Below are 20,108 nucleotides of genomic sequence, written 5' to 3'. Positions count from 1 at the left end.
ACATACCAGTTGCGTTGCTTCTGGGAGTATGGGTTCGAGTCACTTCTGGGGTGTGAGTTTTCAGTTGCATATTGTCCTGGGGACCATTCAGGCTTGTTCGCATATATATATATATATATATATATATATATATATATATATATATATAGAGAGAGAGAGAGAGAGAGAGAGAGAGAGAGAGAGAGAGAGAGAGAGAGAGAGAGAGAGAGAGAGAGAGAGAGAGAGAGAGAGAGAGAGAGAGAGAGAGAGAGAGAAAGAGAGAGAGAGAGAGAGAGAGAGAGAGAGAGAGAGAGAGAGAGAGAGAGAGAGAGAGAGAGAGAGAGAGAGAGAGAGAGAGAGAGAGAGAGAGAGAGAGAGGGGGGGGGGTCCCACCTCAGAAGACAGAAACCCTCCCAATCTATTTCATGAGAGTTTTAAGAAAGAAAAACGAGTCTTAGAAATTTGACTGTGTCTTACAGTTTATAATCAGAAATTATACTTTAAATTTGTTAAAGTTTGCCCTATATGATAATTATCACATTTAGTACATGTGTATTTTGTAAATATCATAAATATCACACACAAAAATATACCAACTATCAAATTTTCATTATTGTTTTAATTATTAAACACTTCATTTAATTAAAATAATATCCAGGTTTTAACATTGTTTTCAAAATCAGAAAAATACGGGAAAGATTTGAAAGATGAGTTTTGCGTGTTAATGTGGTCGTAGCCTATGACTGTCTACGGCAAGTCTCCGAAAATGCCCTGGATAACTAAGTTTAGATTCCATATAATTCCAAACCCCTTACATACCTATGATTGGTAACAATAAATTATATATATCTGTAGCAGCAGGAGCTGATAAAACATGAAGGAATGAATAATTTAAAATAAAACCACAAATAAAAAGATTATTTGTAAGGGAAGGGAAGCGCGGGGAAGGTCTTATGCCGTGAGAAATGGTCCTCGCTGGACGAAGGGGATCCTTGACTTGCTCCACCGAGAGTGAGAAGGATCGTCTGTCATATGGATCAATGAGGCCCGGAGGGTTGGAGGGCCTCCATGTGGACGGTTGGAGGGCCTCCATGTGGAGGGTTGGAGGGCCTCCATGTGGAGGGTTGGAGGGCCTCCATGTGGAGGGTTGGAGGGCCTCCATGTGGAGGGTTGGAGGGCCTCCATGTGGAGGACAGTTGAGGAGGGTTGGAGGGCCACCATGTGGAGGACAGTTGAGGAGGGTTGGAGGGCCTCCATGTGGAGGACAGTTGAGGAGGGTTGGAGGGCCTCCATGTGGAGGGTTGGAGGGCCACCATGTGGAGGACAGTTGAGGAGGGTTGGAGGGCCTCCATGTGGAGGGTTGGAGGGCCTCCATGTGGAGGGTTGGAGGGCCTCCATGTGGAGGGTTGGAGGGCCTCCATGTGGAGGGTTGGAGGGCCTCCATGTGGAGGGCAGTTGAGGAGATAGTTAATATTGTAACAGTAAGACGTGACCAATTATCTAAAGCTTTGTTTGTTCAGTTGGCTGCTTCATAACGAATTGTAAAAGAATTTTCAATAGAAACAATATATATTTATAGCACTGTCTCCTATTTGTGACCGGAGCTGTTTTGGCCTTTCTGCCCACACTCCGGGTGTCGTGTGGAGGTTGGTACCAGCGACACTAATATTTTCCAAGTTAAGATTATAATATACCTGACCAGCACTCCAGAGAGCACAGCTTGAGGGACACTAAGGTGACACAGTGAATCACATCTGTCAAGGAGTGATGTGTCAGTAAGTGTTCCCTGCACACTCTCCTTGTGAGGCAGTAATCCTTCCCTTGTTCTTCCATCCCTCCCTCACCCCCTTGTCCCCACACTCTCCTCTCCCACACTCCCCTCTCCCACCCTTCCCACCCCTTCTCAGCTTCCCGTTTCCTTGGCAGCTATGACGTCACATATGCATTAGACCAATTCGTAGAAACTCAAGTGTGTGTCTCTTGGTAATGGCCAGCGTAAATTACCACCCTCCATCCCCCCTCCTCCCTCTCCTGCTGGAGCTAAAACACTTAAGAAGCTCCTTTACCTCACCATCCATCACCAGGCCATCAACCATAATGCCATCAACCACAACGCCATCAATCACAACGCAATTGTGAGCGAGTGATTTTCCACAACTGACAGAGTGATAGACTGGAGTGCACTCGTGCAACCGCCAGAGTGCGAGCGCCAGGCTGCACATCCTGTGACTGGCATTTGGTCTCGCATGTTTGTTGTGTTTCATGACACACTCTTGTGTTCCCACGAGTCTCCTAGTGAGACCCACGAGTCCCTAGTGAGACCCACGAGTCCCCTAGTGAGACCCACGAGTCCCCTAGTGAGACCCACGAGTCCCCTAGTGAGACCCACGAGTCCCCTAGTGAGACCCACGAGTCCCCTAGTGAGACGCACGAGTCCCCTAGTGAGACCCACGAGTCCCCTAGTGAGACCCACGAGTCCCCTAGTGAGACCCACGAGTCCCCTAGTGAGACGCACGAGTCCCCTAGTGAGACCCACGAGTCCCCTAGTGAGACCCACGAGTCCCCTAGTGAGACCCACGAGTCCCCTAGTGAGACCCACGAGTCCCCTAGTGAGACCCACGAGTCCCCTAGTGAGACCCACGAGTCCCCTAGTGAGACCCACGAGTCCCCTAGTGAGACCCACGAGTCCCTAGTGAGACCCACGAGTCCCCTAGTGAGACGCACGAGTCCCCTAGTGAGACCCACGAGTCCCCTAGTGAGACCCACGAGTCCCCTAGTGAGACCCACGAGTCCCCTAGTGAGACCCACGAGTCCCCTAGTGAGACCCACGAGTCCCCTAGTGAGACCCACGAGTCCCCTAGTGAGACCCACGAGTCCCCTAGTGAGACCCACGAGTCCCCTAGTGAGACCCACGAGTCCCCTAGTGAGACCCACGAGTCCCCTAGTGAGACCCACGAGTCCCCTAGTGAGACCCACGAGTCCCCTAGTGAGACCCACGAGTCCCTTTTAAGACCCGCGAGAGAAGCCCCGTGTTGGTTTATCTACCAAACAGTGGACAAAACAACGCCAGTAAGTCCCTCTGACCGTCAAGCTAAACCACCGGGTTTTAATTCAATATTCCAGTGTATACAGTACCTGGAACTGTGTCTGGGAATATATTGCATGTGAGGTGAGCCAGTGTGTCGGGTGAGACCAGGAGCACAGGAGAGTGGGATCAGCCAGGCGGTCTCTCCAGGAGAGGTGAGTGAGAGCCTAAGGTGCTGGGAGGGATGAGTGAGAGTCTAAGGTGCTGGGAGGGATGAGTGAGAGTCTAAGGTGCTGGGAGGGATGAGTGAGAGTCTAAGGTGCTGGGAGGGATGAGTGAGAGTCTAAGGTGCTGGGAGGGATGAGTGAGAGTCTAAGGTGCTGGGAGGCACCATTTTATATATATATATATATATATATATGCAAACAAGCCTGAATGGTCCCCAGGACTATATACAACTGAAAACTCACACCCCAGAAGTGACTCGAACCCATACTCCCACAACTGGTATGTACAGGGACGCCTTAATCCGCTTGACCATCACGACCGGACATAAGGAAGTGATAGCCGAGGCTATATGAACCACTTCCCCGCCGGCACTCGGATGGTAATCTTGGGCATAGCATTTTATCAAATCACCTCATTCTTTGGGGCACACGTGAGGAACACAAATGCAAACAAGCCTGAATGGTCCCCAGGACTATATACAACTGAAAACTCACACCCCAGAAGTGACTCGAACCCATACTCCCACAACTGGTATGTACAGGGACGCCTTAATCCGCTTGACCATCACGACCGGACATAAGGAAGTGATAGCCGAGGCTATATGAACCACTTCCCCGCCGGCACTCGGATGGTAATCTTGGGCATAGCATTTTATCAAATCACCTCATTCTTTGGGGCACACGTGAGGAACACAAATGCAAACAAGCCTGAAGCTTGTTTATGGGCATAGCATAAAATGCTATGCCCAAGATTACCATCCGAGTGCCGGGAAGTGGTTCATATAGCCTCGGCTATCACTTCCTTATGTCCGGTCGTGATGGTCAAGCGGATTAAGGCGTCCCTGTACATACCAGTTGTGGGAGTATGGGTTCGAGTCACTTCTGGGGTGTGAGTATTCAGTTGTATATAGTCCTGGGGACCATTCAGGCTTGTTTGCATTTGTGTTCCTCACGTGTGCCCCAAAGAATGAGGTGATTTGATAAAATGCTATGCCCAAGATTACCATCCGAGTGCCGGCGGGGAAGTGGTTCATATAGCCTCGGCTATCACTTCCTTATGTCCGGTCGTGATGGTCAAGCGGATTAAGGCGTCCCTGTACATACCAGTTGTGGGAGTATGGGTTCGAGTCACTTCTGGGGTGTGAGTTTTCAGTTATATATATATATATATATATATATATATATATATATATATATATATATATATATTATTAAATATGACCGAAAAAGTAAGATTAATAATTCTAACACGAATTTTCTCAATCTTTCGTACATTACGCTTCACTGTTGGAGGTAAATCAAAAATCACTTCTCCAAAATTCATTTTATTTCTAGTCTGACGCGACACGGGCGCGTTTCGTAAAACTTATTACATTTTCAAAGACTTCACAAATACACAACTGATTAGAACGTATCTCTGATTTTATATCTACATTTGAGTGAGGTGGGAAGGGTGATGTGGCATTAACACAAGACAGAACAGGAGGGGATATTAATAGGGTATTAAAAGTATCAACACAAGACAGAACAGAAACAATGGGTATTGAATAGAAGTGTTTGTAGAAAGCCTATTGGTCCATATTTCTTGATGCTTCTATATTGGAGCGGAGTCTTGAGGTGGGTAGAATATAGTTGTGCAATAATTGGCTGTTGATTGCTGGTGTTGACTTCTTGATGTGTAGTGCCTCGCAAACGTCAAGCCGCCTGCTATCGCTGTATCTATCGATGATTTCTGTGTTGTTTACTAGGATTTCTCTGGCGATGGTTTGGTTATGGGAAGAGATTATATGTTCCTTAATGGAGCCCTGTTGCTTATGCATCGTTAAACGCCTAGAAAGAGATGTTGTTGTCTTGCCTATATACTGGGTTTTTTGGAGCTTACAGTCCCCAAGTGGGCATTTGAAGGCATAGACGACATTAGTCTCTTTTAAAGCGTTCTGTTTTGTGTCTGGAGAGTTTCTCATGAGTAGGCTGGCCGTTTTTCTGGTTTTATAGTAAATCGTCAGTTGTATCCTCTGATTTTTGTCTGTAGGGATAACGTTTCTATTAACAATATCTTTCAGGACCCTTTCCTCCGTTTTATGAGCTGTGGAAAAGAAGTTCCTGTAAAATAGTCTAATAGGGGGTATAGGTGTTGTGTTAGTTGTCTCTTCAGAGGTTGCATGGCTTTTCACTTTCCTTCTTATGATGTCTTCGATGAAACCATTGGAGAAGCCGTTATTGACTAGGACCTGCCTTACCCTACAGAGTTCTTCGTCGACTTGCATCCATTCTGAGCTGTGGCTGAGAGCACGGTCGACGTATGCGTTAACAACACTCCTCTTGTACCTGTCAGGGCAGTCGCTGTTGGCATTTAGGCACATTCCTATGTTTGTTTCCTTAGTGTAGACTGCAGTGTGGAAACCTCCGCCCTTTTCCATGACTGTTACATCTAGAAAAGGCACATTCCTATGTTTGTTTCCTTAGTGTAGACTGCAGTGTGGAAACCTCCGCCCTTTTCCATGACTGTTACATCTAGAAAAGGCAGCTTCCCATCCTTTTCCGTCTCGTAAGTGAAACGCAGCACGGAACTCTGCTCAAATGCCTCCTTCAGCTTCTGCAGATGTCTGACATCAGGTACCTGTGTAAAAATGTCGTCAACATACCTGCAGTATATGGCCGGTTTCAAGTTCATGTCGACTAAGACTTTTTGCTCGATGGTACCCATGTAGAAGTTTGCAAACAGGACACCTAGGGGAGAACCCATGGCGACCCCATCTACTTGCTTATACATGTGCCCATCCGGGCTCAAGAAGGGTGCCTCTTTAGTACAAGCTTGGAGTAGTTTCCTCAGAATACTTTCTGGCATGTCAAGAGGAGTACAGGCTGGATCACGATACACTCTGTCGGCTATCATTCCGATTGTCTCGTCCACAGGTACGTTGGTAAACAGCGATTCTACGTCCAACGAGGCTCTTATCCCTGTGGCCCGTGTGCCCCGCAGTAAGTCCACAAATTCCTTTGGAGACTTCAGGCTGAAGGCGCAAGGAACATAAGGAGTCAGCAGGCCGTTGAGTCGCTTTGCCAGTCTGTACGTGGGTGTGGGTATCTGGCTAATGATTGGCCGAAGTGGGTTTCCAGGCTTGTGCGTCTTGACATTTCCATACGCATATCCAGGTTTATATTCCCCAATGATCTTTGGCAGGTGGAGTCCGGATTTCTTGGCGTTTACAGTTTCGATCAGTTTGTTGACCTTTGCTTTTAATTCGGCTGTAGTGTCCTTCGTTACCCTTTGGAACTTAGTTTGGTCAGAGAGTATGATGTTCATTTTCGCCAGATATTCGTCTTTTTTAAGAATGACATATATTGGCGACTTGTCACCTCTCCTGACAACTATCTCCTTGTTCTCACGAAGGCTTTTAGCTGCCGCTTTAAGCTCGGGGGACAGTATGGTGCTTCTGTAGTTGCCTCGATTCTTTCCTCCTTCTGCAATAAGTTCTGCTTGTAAGGTATCTTTGGTAGTGACCTTCTTTTGTGTCTCGAGGTCGAATATGTCGTCCAACAGAATTTCCAACTCTACTTTCCGGGCCATTTCACTCGGTCTGGACATAACATGACAGTTTATGCCCAGATTTAGGAGAGTGACTTGGTCCTCAGTGAGGTTAATTCCTGCAAGGTTCAGGAAGCCATCTCTTGGTCGTGGAATTGCCATAGGTCCTCCATATAATGTTGTTAGTTTCTTGATAAGTAGATGGGGTCGCCATGGGTTCTCCCCTAGGTGTCCTGTTTGCAAACTTCTACATGGGTACCATCGAGCAAAAAGTCTTAGTCGACATGAACTTGAAACCGGCCATATACTGCAGGTATGTTGACGACATTTTTACACAGGTACCTGATGTCAGACATCTGCAGAAGCTGAAGGAGGCATTTGAGCAGAGTTCCGTGCTGCGTTTCACTTACGAGACGGAAAAGGATGGGAAGCTGCCTTTTCTAGATGTAACAGTCATGGAAAAGGGCGGAGGTTTCCACACTGCAGTCTACACTAAGGAAACAAACATAGGAATGTGCCTAAATGCCAACAGCGACTACCCTGACAGGTACAAGAGGAGTGTTGTTAACGCATACGTCGACCGTGCTCTCAGCCACAGCTCAGAATGGAAGCAAGTCGACGAAGAACTCTGTAGGGTAAGGCAGGTCCTAGTCAATAACGGCTTCTCCAATGGTTTCATCGAAGACATCATAAGAAGGAAAGTGAAAAGCCATGCAACCTCTGAAGAGACAACTAACACAACATCTATACCCCCTATTAGACTATTTTACAGGAACTTCTTTTCCACAGCTCATAAAACGGAGGAAAGGGTCCTGAAAGATATTGTTAATAGAAACGTTATCCCTACAGACAAAAATCAGAGGATACAACTGACGATTTACTATAAAACCAGAAAAACGGCCAGCCTACTCATGAGAAACTCTCCAGACACAAAACAGAACGCTTTAAAAGAGACTAATGTCGTCTATGCCTTCAAATGCCCACTTGGGGACTGTAAGCTCCAAAAAACCCAGTATATAGGCAAGACAACAACATCTCTTTCTAGGCGTTTAACGATGCATAAGCAACAGGGCTCCATTAAGGAACATATAATCTCTTCCCATAACCAAACCATCGCCAGAGAAATCCTAGTAAACAACACAGAAATCATCGATAGATACAGCGATAGCAGGCGGCTTGACGTTTGCGAGGCACTACACATCAAGAAGTCAACACCAGCAATCAACAGCCAATTATTGCACAACTATATTCTACCCACCTCAAGACTCCGCTCCAATATAGAAGCATCAAGAAATATGGACCAATAGGCTTTCTACAAACACTTCTATTCAATACCCATTGTTTCTGTTCTGTCTTGTGTTGATACTTTTAATACCCTATTAATATCCCCTCCTGTTCTGTCTTGTGTTAATGCCACATCACCCTTCCCACCTCACTCAAATGTAGATATAAAATCAGAGATACGTTCTAATCAGTTGTGTATTTGTGAAGTCTTTGAAAATGTAATAAGTTTTACGAAACGCGCCCGTGTCGCGTCAGACTAGAAATAAAATGAATTTTGGAGAAGTGATTTTTGATTTACCTCCAACAGTGAAGCGTAATGTACGAAAGATTGAGAAAATTCGTGTTAGAATTATTAATCTTACTTTTTCGGTCATATTTAATAATATATGTCTACAGGAAAGACTGCTACCAAAATATACTAATATATATATATATATATATATATATATATATATATATATATATATATATATATATATATATATATATATATATATACATATATATATATATATATATATATATATATATATATATATATATATATATATATATGTATGTATACACCATTTACTAATTTTAAAATGAAAAGGAAAACCATTGATATAATAAACATTTTGTTTCAGATTCTTTACTTTAAAATGCATGATGTTTCGAATACTTCTCGTATTCATCATCAGATCTTAAAGAAATAAAACAGAAGTCACAATAAAATAACTAGCAAACAAAAACCTCATACTGAAAAAATTACCGATCAAAAGAAAAGATATATCAAACGAAACAGGTTATAAATCAAACCGAATAAATGTATGTAAAACACTAGCAAAATAAAAGACAATTGTAAAATATGAGCCAAAATCTTATGAAAACATAAATATCCAACAAAACTAAACACCAAAAAATGTATTGTATGCTTAATTAAGGAAAATAACAATATACAACATCAACACAAGAAATAAGTAAAAAAAAAAGACAAATCATGGTAAACTAAAAAATTAAAAAATGCCAGCATGATATGTAAATTAAATTACAATGCCTACTGTGCCTTACAGTGTACAATTGAACAGCCGAATGGTTGCTATTTAACAGAGGCCGCAGCTCCCTGATATATAAGGATTCAATTATTCTCAAATCCGACTGGCCATTCATACAAATGTCTAGAATTTTACGATCGGATTCCAGCAGTGAATGATTCAACTCATGACATTGATTTCTAATCTTCGAGAATGTTTGGATAATGGTAATCCAGTCCTGAATGATACTCCCCGGTGCTCAAGGATCCTAATCTTGAAGTTCCGAATGGAACTCCCGATGTATCCAACATTACAGCTGGAACAATTCTACATATATACGATACTAGAGCACACGGGGAGGGAGGGGGGGGGGGGTTGACACTTTATCTTTAAATTTGAAATGGGAGCCTATGGTATTTGTATTGACAAAAATAAATCTAAAGCCTACTTTGAGGATAACAATGCTGTAAAAGTTTCCTCGATCGACTTCTTACAGAAAAATTAATAGTGCCGTAAAATGGTAATTTAATTTATTTAATATCCCTTTCTTCTGTAGTAATCCTACAAGAAGGGTGAAACTTCTTATTTAAGAAATTCCTTATAAAGGTATATACCATATGCGAAGGATAACTATTATTTGAAAAAAATTCACTGGGAAATTAATTTCTTAATCAAAATTAGACCAATTCGAACATAAAACAAAGGCTCTAATCAGTAGAGTGTTCATTGAATTTTTCTTAAAAATATCTGGAACAAAAGAATTAAAATTTAAACCTAAACCTGTAAAAGTTTGTTTTCTGTAAACATAGTGTTAAACCCATTAAGGTTATTCACTTTGACATCAAGAAACCAGAACCACCTCAGACTTTGGTAATTGATTCTGCTCGGTACTCTGAACTTAGCCAATTATTAGGCATCACGTAAATTGTTTGATTTCCTGAGTAAAATAGGAATCAGACACAAATTCTCAGGTGTCCTAAAATACTGGGTCAAAAAAGCCCAAACTGAAAGTTATGGGGAAGATTTTGAAAACCTTCCTGTAAAAACTATTAATGCTCTGGGTCTCTGGACTAATCCAGAGAGCTATAACATTTTAAGGTGAAGGGTTAGCTTACAGCAGGTCCAGATTGATCTAGAAATAAAACACCCATTGTTTCTCTCTCGTAACCGCAGAGTAAGCAGTCTAATTGTATTACATATACACAAACCTTGCACTCTGCATGGTGGGGTACTAGATATCCTCACCTCATTGAGATAACAGTTCTGGCTTTCTCAAGGTCACCAGACTGTCAAGGCCATACTAAATTCCTGTGTGGTCTGCCGGAGATGTGACACTCGGGTGTGTCCTTATTCACGACCTCCACCACTCCCCACGGAACGAGTTGTCCTTTTGAGACCACTGATGTAGACTACACGAGCAATAACCTTAACAGGCACTAAAGACAAAGTTCCGGTGAAGGCTTGCATCTGCCTATTCACTTGGGCTTATTCACAGGGGAAGTACACCTAGAAGTGACCCCGACATGAGTGTCAAAGCATTCATACAGACCACTCACAGGTTTGCTGCCTGCTGGTCTGTCCCAAGTTGATGATCTCAGATAATGGGTCCAACTTGGTGGCTGGGGAACCATGCCTGAGAGAGGTCTGGAATGGCCCAGTAGTACATATCGCTCTAAATCAGTGACAGTGCCACTGGAAAGTTGTATCCCCCAGAGCACCGTGGTATGGAGGCTTCTACGAGTGGATGGTGGGGACAACCAAACGCTGTCTTCGAAAGACCTTTCACCGCCAAAAAATTTATCTCTAGGAGCTCCAAACCATTGTAACGGAAATTGAATCTTGGGGCAGGACTATAAGCCATTAGGACTTATTTCCTGTTCGTCTTCTCCTCGATACGTTGGTGAAACTAGTCATACACCAAATGACAGACTTAAGGGACACAAAAGAAGTGTTAAGTCTGCAGACACAAACCATGCTCTCTTCTGTCATGATAAGGACTCTAATCATCCTATTGATTGGTCTTCTAAAATAATCTTTCCTGCCTCTACTCTTCACAGACACCGTCTGTGAAGAGTAGAGGCAGGACACCCATTCACGGGTGTCAGAGCCCGTGAATGGGCTCTGACACCCAACCTACCCAACTTACCTTGGTCATGGCTTTGTTGCTGTTGACTCTTCCCTCTCACAGTACTCAAATGTTCTAACCTTCCTAACAAATGTGACCTGACTTAAGTCTAACCCCTTTTTCTTACCCCCCTTTCTTTTCCTAACCTTCTTATTATTACCTCATACCATTCTTCCTTCATCTCATTCTTACATTAATCCAATTCATACCTTTCATCCTATTCTTATTTTTCACCTTATTCTTACTTTCTTATAGAAATTATGCTCAACCACTTGGGCTGGATGGTAGAGCGACGGTATTGCTTCATGCAGGGCAGCGTTCAATCCCCAACCGTCCAAGTGGTTGGGCACCATTCCTTCCCCTGGCACCATCCCAAATCCCTATCCTAACCCTTTCCCAGTGTAACACAGTCATAATGGCTGGGGTACTTCTGATAATTCCTTCCTTCCTTCCTTCTAGAAATTACCTTATTCTCTTACATGCACCTCACCTCACTCTCTTACCTTATATATTTGCACATAGTTTCATACCATCTATCACACGAATGGTCCCGGATGGGCTGAAATGTTATTGTTTCTCTATCTTCTGATTTGTGATTTGGTCATCTGATTTACTCTCGTGGCAGGGCTAATTCATACAAATACTTTTCCCTCCATTAATGAGAGGAGAAAAATATGTACCCATACCTAAACAAATATGTTTCCTAACCCTCACAGGCGCCTGACAGCTGGATGGACAGCGCTTCTGATTCGTAGTCCTGAGGTTCCGGGTTCGATCCCTGGTGGAGGCGGAGACTAATGACAAAATGTTTCTTTCACCCTGATGCCCCTGCTACCTAGCAGTAAATAGGTACCTGGGATTTAGACAGCTGCTACGGGCTGCTTCTTGGGGGATGTGTAACAAAAAGGAGTTCGACCACAAAGGAAGCGTCTGGGGCGATCTCGGACGTAGGTTCGAATCCTCATCACGGTCCTTGTGGATTTGTTCATTTGATGCATCACGCTATTGTGATTTGTGTGTGTAATGAAAAAGGAGGCCTGGTCGAGGACCGGGCCGGGGGGACGCTAAGGCCCGAAATCATCTCAAGATAACCTCAAGATAGATGCCCTGAAACATGACGCCATCTACTGGCAAACCTGGGAGAGAGGCCAATTACATCATGATGAAAACCACACAAGCATGATGCCTTATAGTGATAACAGGCGGCAGCTTCCATCAGTAGTGGGACTTATTTCACTACACACTATCTGCCTCACTGTAAACATCTTCACTCACACTACCCTCATCACTGTAACCATCTTCACTACACACTACCTTCATCACTACCCGGGTACCCCAACACCACCTATCATCATCATCATCATCACTATCTTGCCTACCCTTCACTACCTCTCCTACTGTTCACCACCCTCTTGACCCTTCTCACGTTTCCTAACCTTCACCTCCTTACCTACCCTTCCCCACCTTCCCGACCCTTCATCACCTTCCCTCCCCTAACCTTGACCACTCAGAAGGGTATCGATCAGAGCTTCAGCCGCACTCTTTAGCATCCATGGGAAGCTCTTGCCTAAGGTAAGGTAATTATCAGAAGAAAGTGCTAAATCATTAGGAATATATATATATATATATATATATATATATATATATATATATATATATATATATATATATATATATATATATATATATATATATATATATATATATATATACATATATATATATATATATATATATATATATATATATAACTGAAAACTCCACACCCCAGAAGGATTCGAACCCAAACAGCCAGGAGCACTGTGCACATTGGTGTACCTGGTACCTTAATCACTAGACCACACGACTGTACAAAAATCTTGGTAGTTGTGAGACTATTTATATCCAAGATCTGACAGCGCTCGGTCGTCAACTTGGGCATAGATATTTCATCGAATCACCTCACTTTGTGGGGCCACGTGAGCAACACAAATGCATATACCACATACCTATATTACCACATACCTGGCCCACGCCACCACACACCTGGCCCACGCCACCACACACCTGGCCCACGCCACCACACACCTGGTCCACGCACTACATCGCCTCTGGTGTGAGGAGGGAGTGTGGCATGTAAGTTAGTGACTTGTGATAGGGAGCCATCAAACTTGGCTCATTTCTCGTCCAGTGCAAGCAAAGTTGGAGAGGTACTGAGAGCCCAGGACAGGCGGAGTCGGCCATAGCGACAGATGGCTGTGGTCTCTCTCCCACCACCAGGTGTCACTCGAGTCAAGTTCAAGTTCAAGTATGTTTATTGAGACAAGAAAGAACTACATCTCAAAGGGATAGAGTAGCTTAGGCTATTTCTACCCCCAGCCACTCGAGTCGTCTTGACGGCAACCAGTTCTCATCCAGGTCGTCTTGACGGCCACAAGGTCATCTTGACAGTAACCAAGTGTCACCCAGGTCGTCTTGACGGCCACAAGGTCATCTTGACAGTAACCAAGTGTCACCCAGGTCGTCTTGACGGCCACAAGGTCATCTTGACAGTAACCAAGTGTCACCCAGGTCGTCTTGACGGCCACAAGGTCATCTTGACAGTAACCAAGTGTCACCCAGGTCGTCTTGACGGCCACAAGGTCATCTTGACAGTAACCAAGTGTCACCCAGGTCGTCTTGAAAGGCTCCAAATGTCAGCCAAGTTGACTTAACGGCCACCAGATGTCACCCAGGTTGTCTTGATGCCCATCAAGTTTCACCCAAGTCGTCTTGACTGCCAACTGTCAATACTGTACTAGAAACGAAAGTCGTGTGTGCCATGTCAATATGTTGTACATTGTAAGTACATATGCTTCCTGTTATGGCCCCAGGTAGCCTAGCGGAGTGGATCTGCCAGGTGAGGGTTATTCTACTCACCTGACCAGAGATTAAGATGTCAGAGGAAGGGAATTTATTAGGTAACCGTCAGTGAGTGACTTAACAGAATAAAAGCATAGGATAAGCATCTTATAAAAGTTAGATGGAATAAGATGTCGACATCTTGTAACAACGTGACGCCGACGGATGTCGTAACATGTCACTTGAGTTAGCAAGCAGTTGTTTCTGTGTGATGCCTGCCAGGCGACTTCGTAGACTCAAGTCGGGACTGTGAGGAGGCTTGAGAGGCAGTCCAACTGGGTTTTGGTGGATGATCAAGAGAGCGCCATTTTGGGGCGTTGTGGGCAAGTGTCGTCCATCATTTCTGTGGTAAGCTCACTTAAATAGTTGACAGATTGTTTATTAGTGCTGGATCGTGTGCCCAGCGATTGTAGGAGATGTTTATATACATAGGTTGAATATTTTATAAAGATAGTGAACAGATATAAGGAGTTAGAGATACGAGTGGACATGCTAGAGACAGGAGTAGCACATCCACACTCTCCTGAGGTCAGTGAGTGACTGAGGGGCGAAGCCCCCGGCGGGCGTCGTGGGTTGATTTCAGTGTGGACTTGTCCAAAAATGGGGGAGTTCCCACTGTGGCTGAGCTATTGTGCAGAAGAGATATCGAAAGGAGGAATTTATTTCGGTGTAAATATATGTATTTATATTTTATTAGGAAAACGGATTGGTAATGGAATTACAGGTTTGCATGGAAGAAGTTAGTGGAGGAGTTTCGCATCTGATGAAGATTATATGGTGAGCTCCAAGTGTGGAGCTGAGCTTCAAGTGTGGAGCTGAGCTTCAAGTGTGGAGTTGATCTTCAAGTGCAGCCCGTCCTCCAAACAAAGACCCAAAAGTGATTCCATGCACCCGCCAAACCCCCTGTTTATGAATGAAAAACGGTTTACACACGACTCAACTGATTTCGTTGAGACTCCTGGTTCAACCTAGACGACGAGTGGACGTCTGGGGGCCACGTTCTGTTTTCGCGTTTTGGATTTGCCATACTGCCGTTTGGCATTCTTCTTCAACGGTCCGGTCGTACGACGCCTGGCGCACATATCGCCTTGGGTCCCGGAATTTTTGATAGATTTTTTTTGACGTGTTCTGGCTGGTTCTCCCGGCGGAGTGACGGTGTCCGGCGCTGGTTTGGCGGAGAGGTGCCGGGAGTTGGCGGGTCTTGGTGGGCTCCTGGTGTGCCATCAGCCGTGGTGGGCTCCTGGTGTGCCCTCAGCCGTGTTGGGCTCCTGGTGTGCCATCAGCCGTGGTGGGCGGCTGGCTCCTGCTCTGCCCGAGGACACTGGATGACTTTTGCGTTTTAATTGGGGCCGAGTTTTGGTTTTGTTACCTGGTGTTCTCTGTGTGGAGCGGGGCCGGTGCTTGTCACCCTGTGGGACTCCTGGGGCTCCCGGATCATCTGCCCGCTTGCCTTTCTTTGCCGCGAGGCATATTAGTTTCAAGTGATTGGCGTCACTCGTTTCACGATTAAGCTTGGCGTTTCACCTTTCCAGGCTTCGCGATTAACCCTTATCGGGTACGCCGAGGCGCATCCGATCCCACGATCGTCGTCGCCCCTAAATCTACAACAGGGGTTGACAGAGTGGACATAGACGAAATGTTCACACGGAATAGTAACAGAACGAGGGGACATGGGTGGAAGTTGGAAACTCAGATAAGTCACAGAGATGTTAGGAAGTTTTCTTTTAGCGTGAGAGTAGTGGAAAAATGGAATGCACTTAAGGAACAGGTTGTGGAAGCAAATACTATTCATAATTTTAAAACCAGGTATGATAGGGAAATAGGACCGGAGTCATTGCTGTAAACAACCGATGCTCGAAAGGCGGGATCCAAGAGTCAATGCTCGATCCTGCAGACACAACTAGGTGAGTACACACACACACACACACACACACACACACACACACACACACACACACACACACACACACACACACACACACACACACACACACACACACACACACACGCACACACATCGTGCCAGCGAGGTGGACAACCTACTTGCTTTCATAACTCACACTTTATTTCCCATTTCCACAAGTTTCCTTCACGTGTGCCCCTTCCACGCTCATCCTTCACGTGTGCCCCTTCCACGCTCATCCTTCACGTGTGCCCCTTCCACGCTCATCCTTCACGTATGCCCCTTCCACGCTCATCCTTCACGTGTGCCCCTTCCACGCTCATCTCGTATTAAACTAGCACAAACAGGCGTCCGGTGCTAGTCGTAATGCGTCGCACGACTGGGGACCGGCAGGGAAGGTGGTAATAGAATTTGTCAACAAGTTTGAAAAGAAATGGAAAATGAGCACTAATGAACAGACCCGCCTCCCCCAGCAACCCCCCTCCCCACCCCTGGCACCACAACCCCCGCCCCCCCCCCCGGCTTTCCCCTCCCCCCCTTCCCCACTTCTAAGCCGCCTCACCTCCATATCAAGTCCCAAAAACCTTTTTCCTGTTGCAATATTGGTTGGTGTGGTAGCTTCCGGTGGAGCAGGCAGCGTGGCAGCTTTGATCACAGAGGACTGAAGATGACGGAGGAGGAGGAGGACGGTGGCTTGGCCATGGACGCCTGTCCACTCTCTCTTTTTTTGGGTTGTGCTCCTCATAACATTTCCACATATATAACTCATACTGTCTGTGTGTGTTGTGTGTTTGTGTGTGTGTGTTTGTGTGTGTGTGTGTGTGTGTGTGTGTGTGTGTGTGTGTGTGTGTGTGTGTGTGTGTGTGTGTGTGTGTGTGTGTGTGTGTGTGTGTGTGTGTGTGTGGAAAAAATAAGTTGATTGAGTGACAGTTGGAAGGCGGGCCCAAAGAGCCAGAGCTCAACCCCCACAAGCACAACTAGGTGAGTACAACTAGATGAGTATATGATCACCACATACAAAATTCTCAGGGGAATTGACAGGGATGGATTATTTTACATGGGTGGTACACGCACTAGGGGGACACAGGTTGAAGCCGAATGCCCAAATGAGCCACAGAGACATCAGGAAGAATTTTTTCACTATCAGAGTAGTTAATAAATGGAATGTATTAGGAAGTGATGTGGTGGAGGCTGACTCCATACACAGTTTCAAGTGTAGATATGATAGAGCCCAGTAGGCTCAGGAATCTGTACACCAGGTGATTGACAGTTGAGAGGCGGGACCAAAGAGCCAGAGCTCAACCCCCGCAAGCACAACTAGGTGAGTATAACTAGGTGAGTACACATCCCTAGGATACAGCCCACAGGATGTGTGAGTCGGGTATTAGTGCATGTGTGTGGCAGACACGGAATGGTCCCCTAGTGCACTTGGGGACGCACTGGCAGGGGCGATGATGTCCCCCATATAAGACCCGGATGATGTCCCCCATATAAGACCCGGATGATGTCCCCCATATAAGACCCGGATGATGTCCCCCATATAAGACCCGGATGATGTCCCCCATATAAGACCCGGATGATGTCCCCCATATAAGACCCGGATGATGTCCCCCATATAAGACCCGGATGATGTCCCCCATATAAGACCCGGATGATGTCCCCAATATAAGACCCGGATGATGTCCCCCATATAAGACCCGGATGATGTCCCCCATATAAGACCCGGATGATGTCCCCCATATAAGACCCGGATGATGTCCCCCATATAAGACCCGGATGATGTCCCCCATATAAGACCCGGATGATGTCCCCCATATAAGACCCGGATGATGTCCCCCATATAAGACCCGGATGATGTCCCCCATATAAGACCTGGATGATGTCCCCCATATAAGACCCGGATGATGTCCCCCATATAAGACCCGGATGATGTCCCCCATATAAGACCCGGATGATGTCCCCCATATAAGACCCGGATGATGTCCCCCATATAAGACCCGGATGATGTCCCCCATATAAGACCCGGATGATGTCCCCCATATAAGACCCGGATGATGTCCCCCATATAAGATCCGGATGATGTCCCCCATATAAGACCCGGATGATGTCCCCCATATAAGACCCGGATGATGTCCCCCATATAAGACCCGGATGATGTCCCCCATATAAGACCCGGATGATGTCCCCCATATAAGACCCGGATGATGTCCCCCATATAAGATCCGGATGATGTCCCCCATATAAGACCCGGATGATGTCCCCCATATAAGACCCGGATGATGTCCCCCATATAAGACCCGGATGATGTCCCCCATATAAGACCCGGATGATGTCCCCCATATAAGACCCGGATGATGTCCCCCATATAAGACCCGGATGATGTCCCCCATATAAGACCCGGATGATGTCCCCCATATAAGACCCGGATGATGTCCCCCATATAAGACCCGGATGATGTCCCCCATATAAGACCCGGATGATGTCCCCCATATAAGATCCGGATGATGTCCCCCATATAAGACCCGGATGATGTCCCCCATATAAGATCCGGATGATGTCCTCTATATAAGACTTAATGTCAGTAAAAAATGCTCAAGTAAATAAAATATAAAAAAATACAGTTGCTTCTTGTAATAAATACAAGTTTTAGCAATATTTAATAAATTGGCAAGAAATAGTGGCCACAATCACCCAATTACACCCTTATAACATCCCATTGTGTGCGTCCTTACACAGGTCGACCATTGTAGGGCTCCAGCCTCGCCCCAGCCACTTCACATGATGTCATTTCGTAATAAACTTTGAAGACCAATATTTACTTGGCACACAAGCGGAAGCATCAATGTCGAGCCATCATAGCCGTGCTGAACTAGCGAGGGACGTGGCAATAATACACGTTAGCGAGAACCTTTTTCAGCCAACTAATTTTCTGTTGTTAAAGATTCGCTACTTGGTACGAAGTTCCAAGTAGCACGGGCTATGGTGAGCCCGTAGTTTAAAGCCAACTAAGAAAACTCAGCGTTATTTAAGGATCTTCTGCCGTTATCAGTGTAATTTATGCGTCTCGTTTGCATGCTAAAATTTTGTATTTGCTTTTCATATTTTTGCATGATTTTTAGCTGTGTAATTTATCGTGGTTTATACTTTAATATTATTTTATAATATTAATTGTCACTCGTAGTAGACAATGATTTTATTAAAGTCAAAGACGGAATCAAATGTTCAGAAATATTAGATCTTAGACAAGGTGTCAAATTTGTTCATAGGAAATCTTGGGTGGTCGACATGATGGGTTGTCTGCGTTCACGTGTTAGTTATCCACTTAAAAGTTATCCACTTTGCACTAGTTTATTTTTACTTTATCTACTTAATCCAAACTTTATCTACTTAAACGTTATCCAATAAGCACCAGTTTTCCCTCTACATGTACACCACACAAGCACCAGTTATCCTCCTACATGTACACCACACAAGCACCAGTTATCCCTCTACATGTACACCACACAAGCACCAGTTATCCCTCTACATGTACACCACACAAGCACCAGTTATCCTCCTACATATACACCACACAAGCACCAGTTATCCCTCTACATGTACACCACACAAGCACCAGTTATCCCTCTACATGTACACCACACAAGCACCAGTTATCCTCCTACATGTACACCACACAAGCACCAGTTATCCCTCTACATGTACACCACACAAACACCAGTTATCCTCCTAAATGTACACCACACAAGCACCAGTTATCCCTCTACATGTACACCACACAAGCACCAGTTATCCTCCTACATATACACCACACAAGCACCAGTTATCCTCCTACATATACACCACACAAGCACCAGTTATCCTCCTACATATACACCACACAAGCACCAGTTATCCCTCTACATGTACACCACACAAGCACCAGTTATCCTCCTACATGTACACCACACAAGCACCAGTTATCCTCCTACATATACACCACACAAGCACCAGTTATCCTCCTACATGTACACCACACAAGCACCAGTTATCCTCCTACATGTACACCACACAAGCACCAGTTATCCCTCTACATGTACACCACACAAGCACCAGTTATCCTCCTACATATACACCACACAAGCACCAGTTATCCTCCTACATATA

The 20,108-nt window shown here is 45.1% G+C and overlaps 2 protein-coding genes across 2 annotated transcripts in view; one reads left to right on the top strand and one right to left on the bottom strand.

The window, feature by feature from the left end:
- Window positions 1–16,298, top strand: part of LOC123750212 (rho family-interacting cell polarization regulator 1-like) — a 44,428-nt gene extending 28,130 nt beyond the window's left edge. Inside the window, exons 3-5 of the mRNA XM_069310967.1 lie at window positions 2,317–2,664; window positions 2,715–3,048; window positions 16,146–16,298. Of these exons, the coding sequence (XP_069167068.1) occupies window positions 2,317–2,664; window positions 2,715–3,048; window positions 16,146–16,298 (835 nt within the window). The remainder of the gene's footprint in view (window positions 1–2,316; window positions 2,665–2,714; window positions 3,049–16,145) is intronic.
- Window positions 16,299–17,384: 1,086 nt separating this feature from the next.
- On the bottom strand, window positions 17,385–18,455 carry LOC138355646 (uncharacterized). The gene has a single exon (XM_069310966.1). It carries the CDS (start codon window positions 18,453–18,455, stop codon window positions 17,385–17,387), a length of 1,071 nt encoding a protein of 356 aa, XP_069167067.1.
- Between the last annotated feature and the right edge of the window lie 1,653 nt (window positions 18,456–20,108).

Source organism: Procambarus clarkii, chromosome 68 (genome assembly GCF_040958095.1).
Source record: "Procambarus clarkii isolate CNS0578487 chromosome 68, FALCON_Pclarkii_2.0, whole genome shotgun sequence".
Classification (NCBI taxonomy): domain Eukaryota; kingdom Metazoa; phylum Arthropoda; class Malacostraca; order Decapoda; family Cambaridae; genus Procambarus; species Procambarus clarkii.
This window is presented reverse-complemented; position numbering and strand designations above follow the sequence as displayed.

Bases quoted from the DNA above. Each gene is read 5' to 3' on its own strand.
- LOC138355646 (XM_069310966.1), bottom strand. From the start codon at position 18,455: ATGGGGGACATCATCCGGGTCTTATATGGGGGACATCATCCGGGTCTT.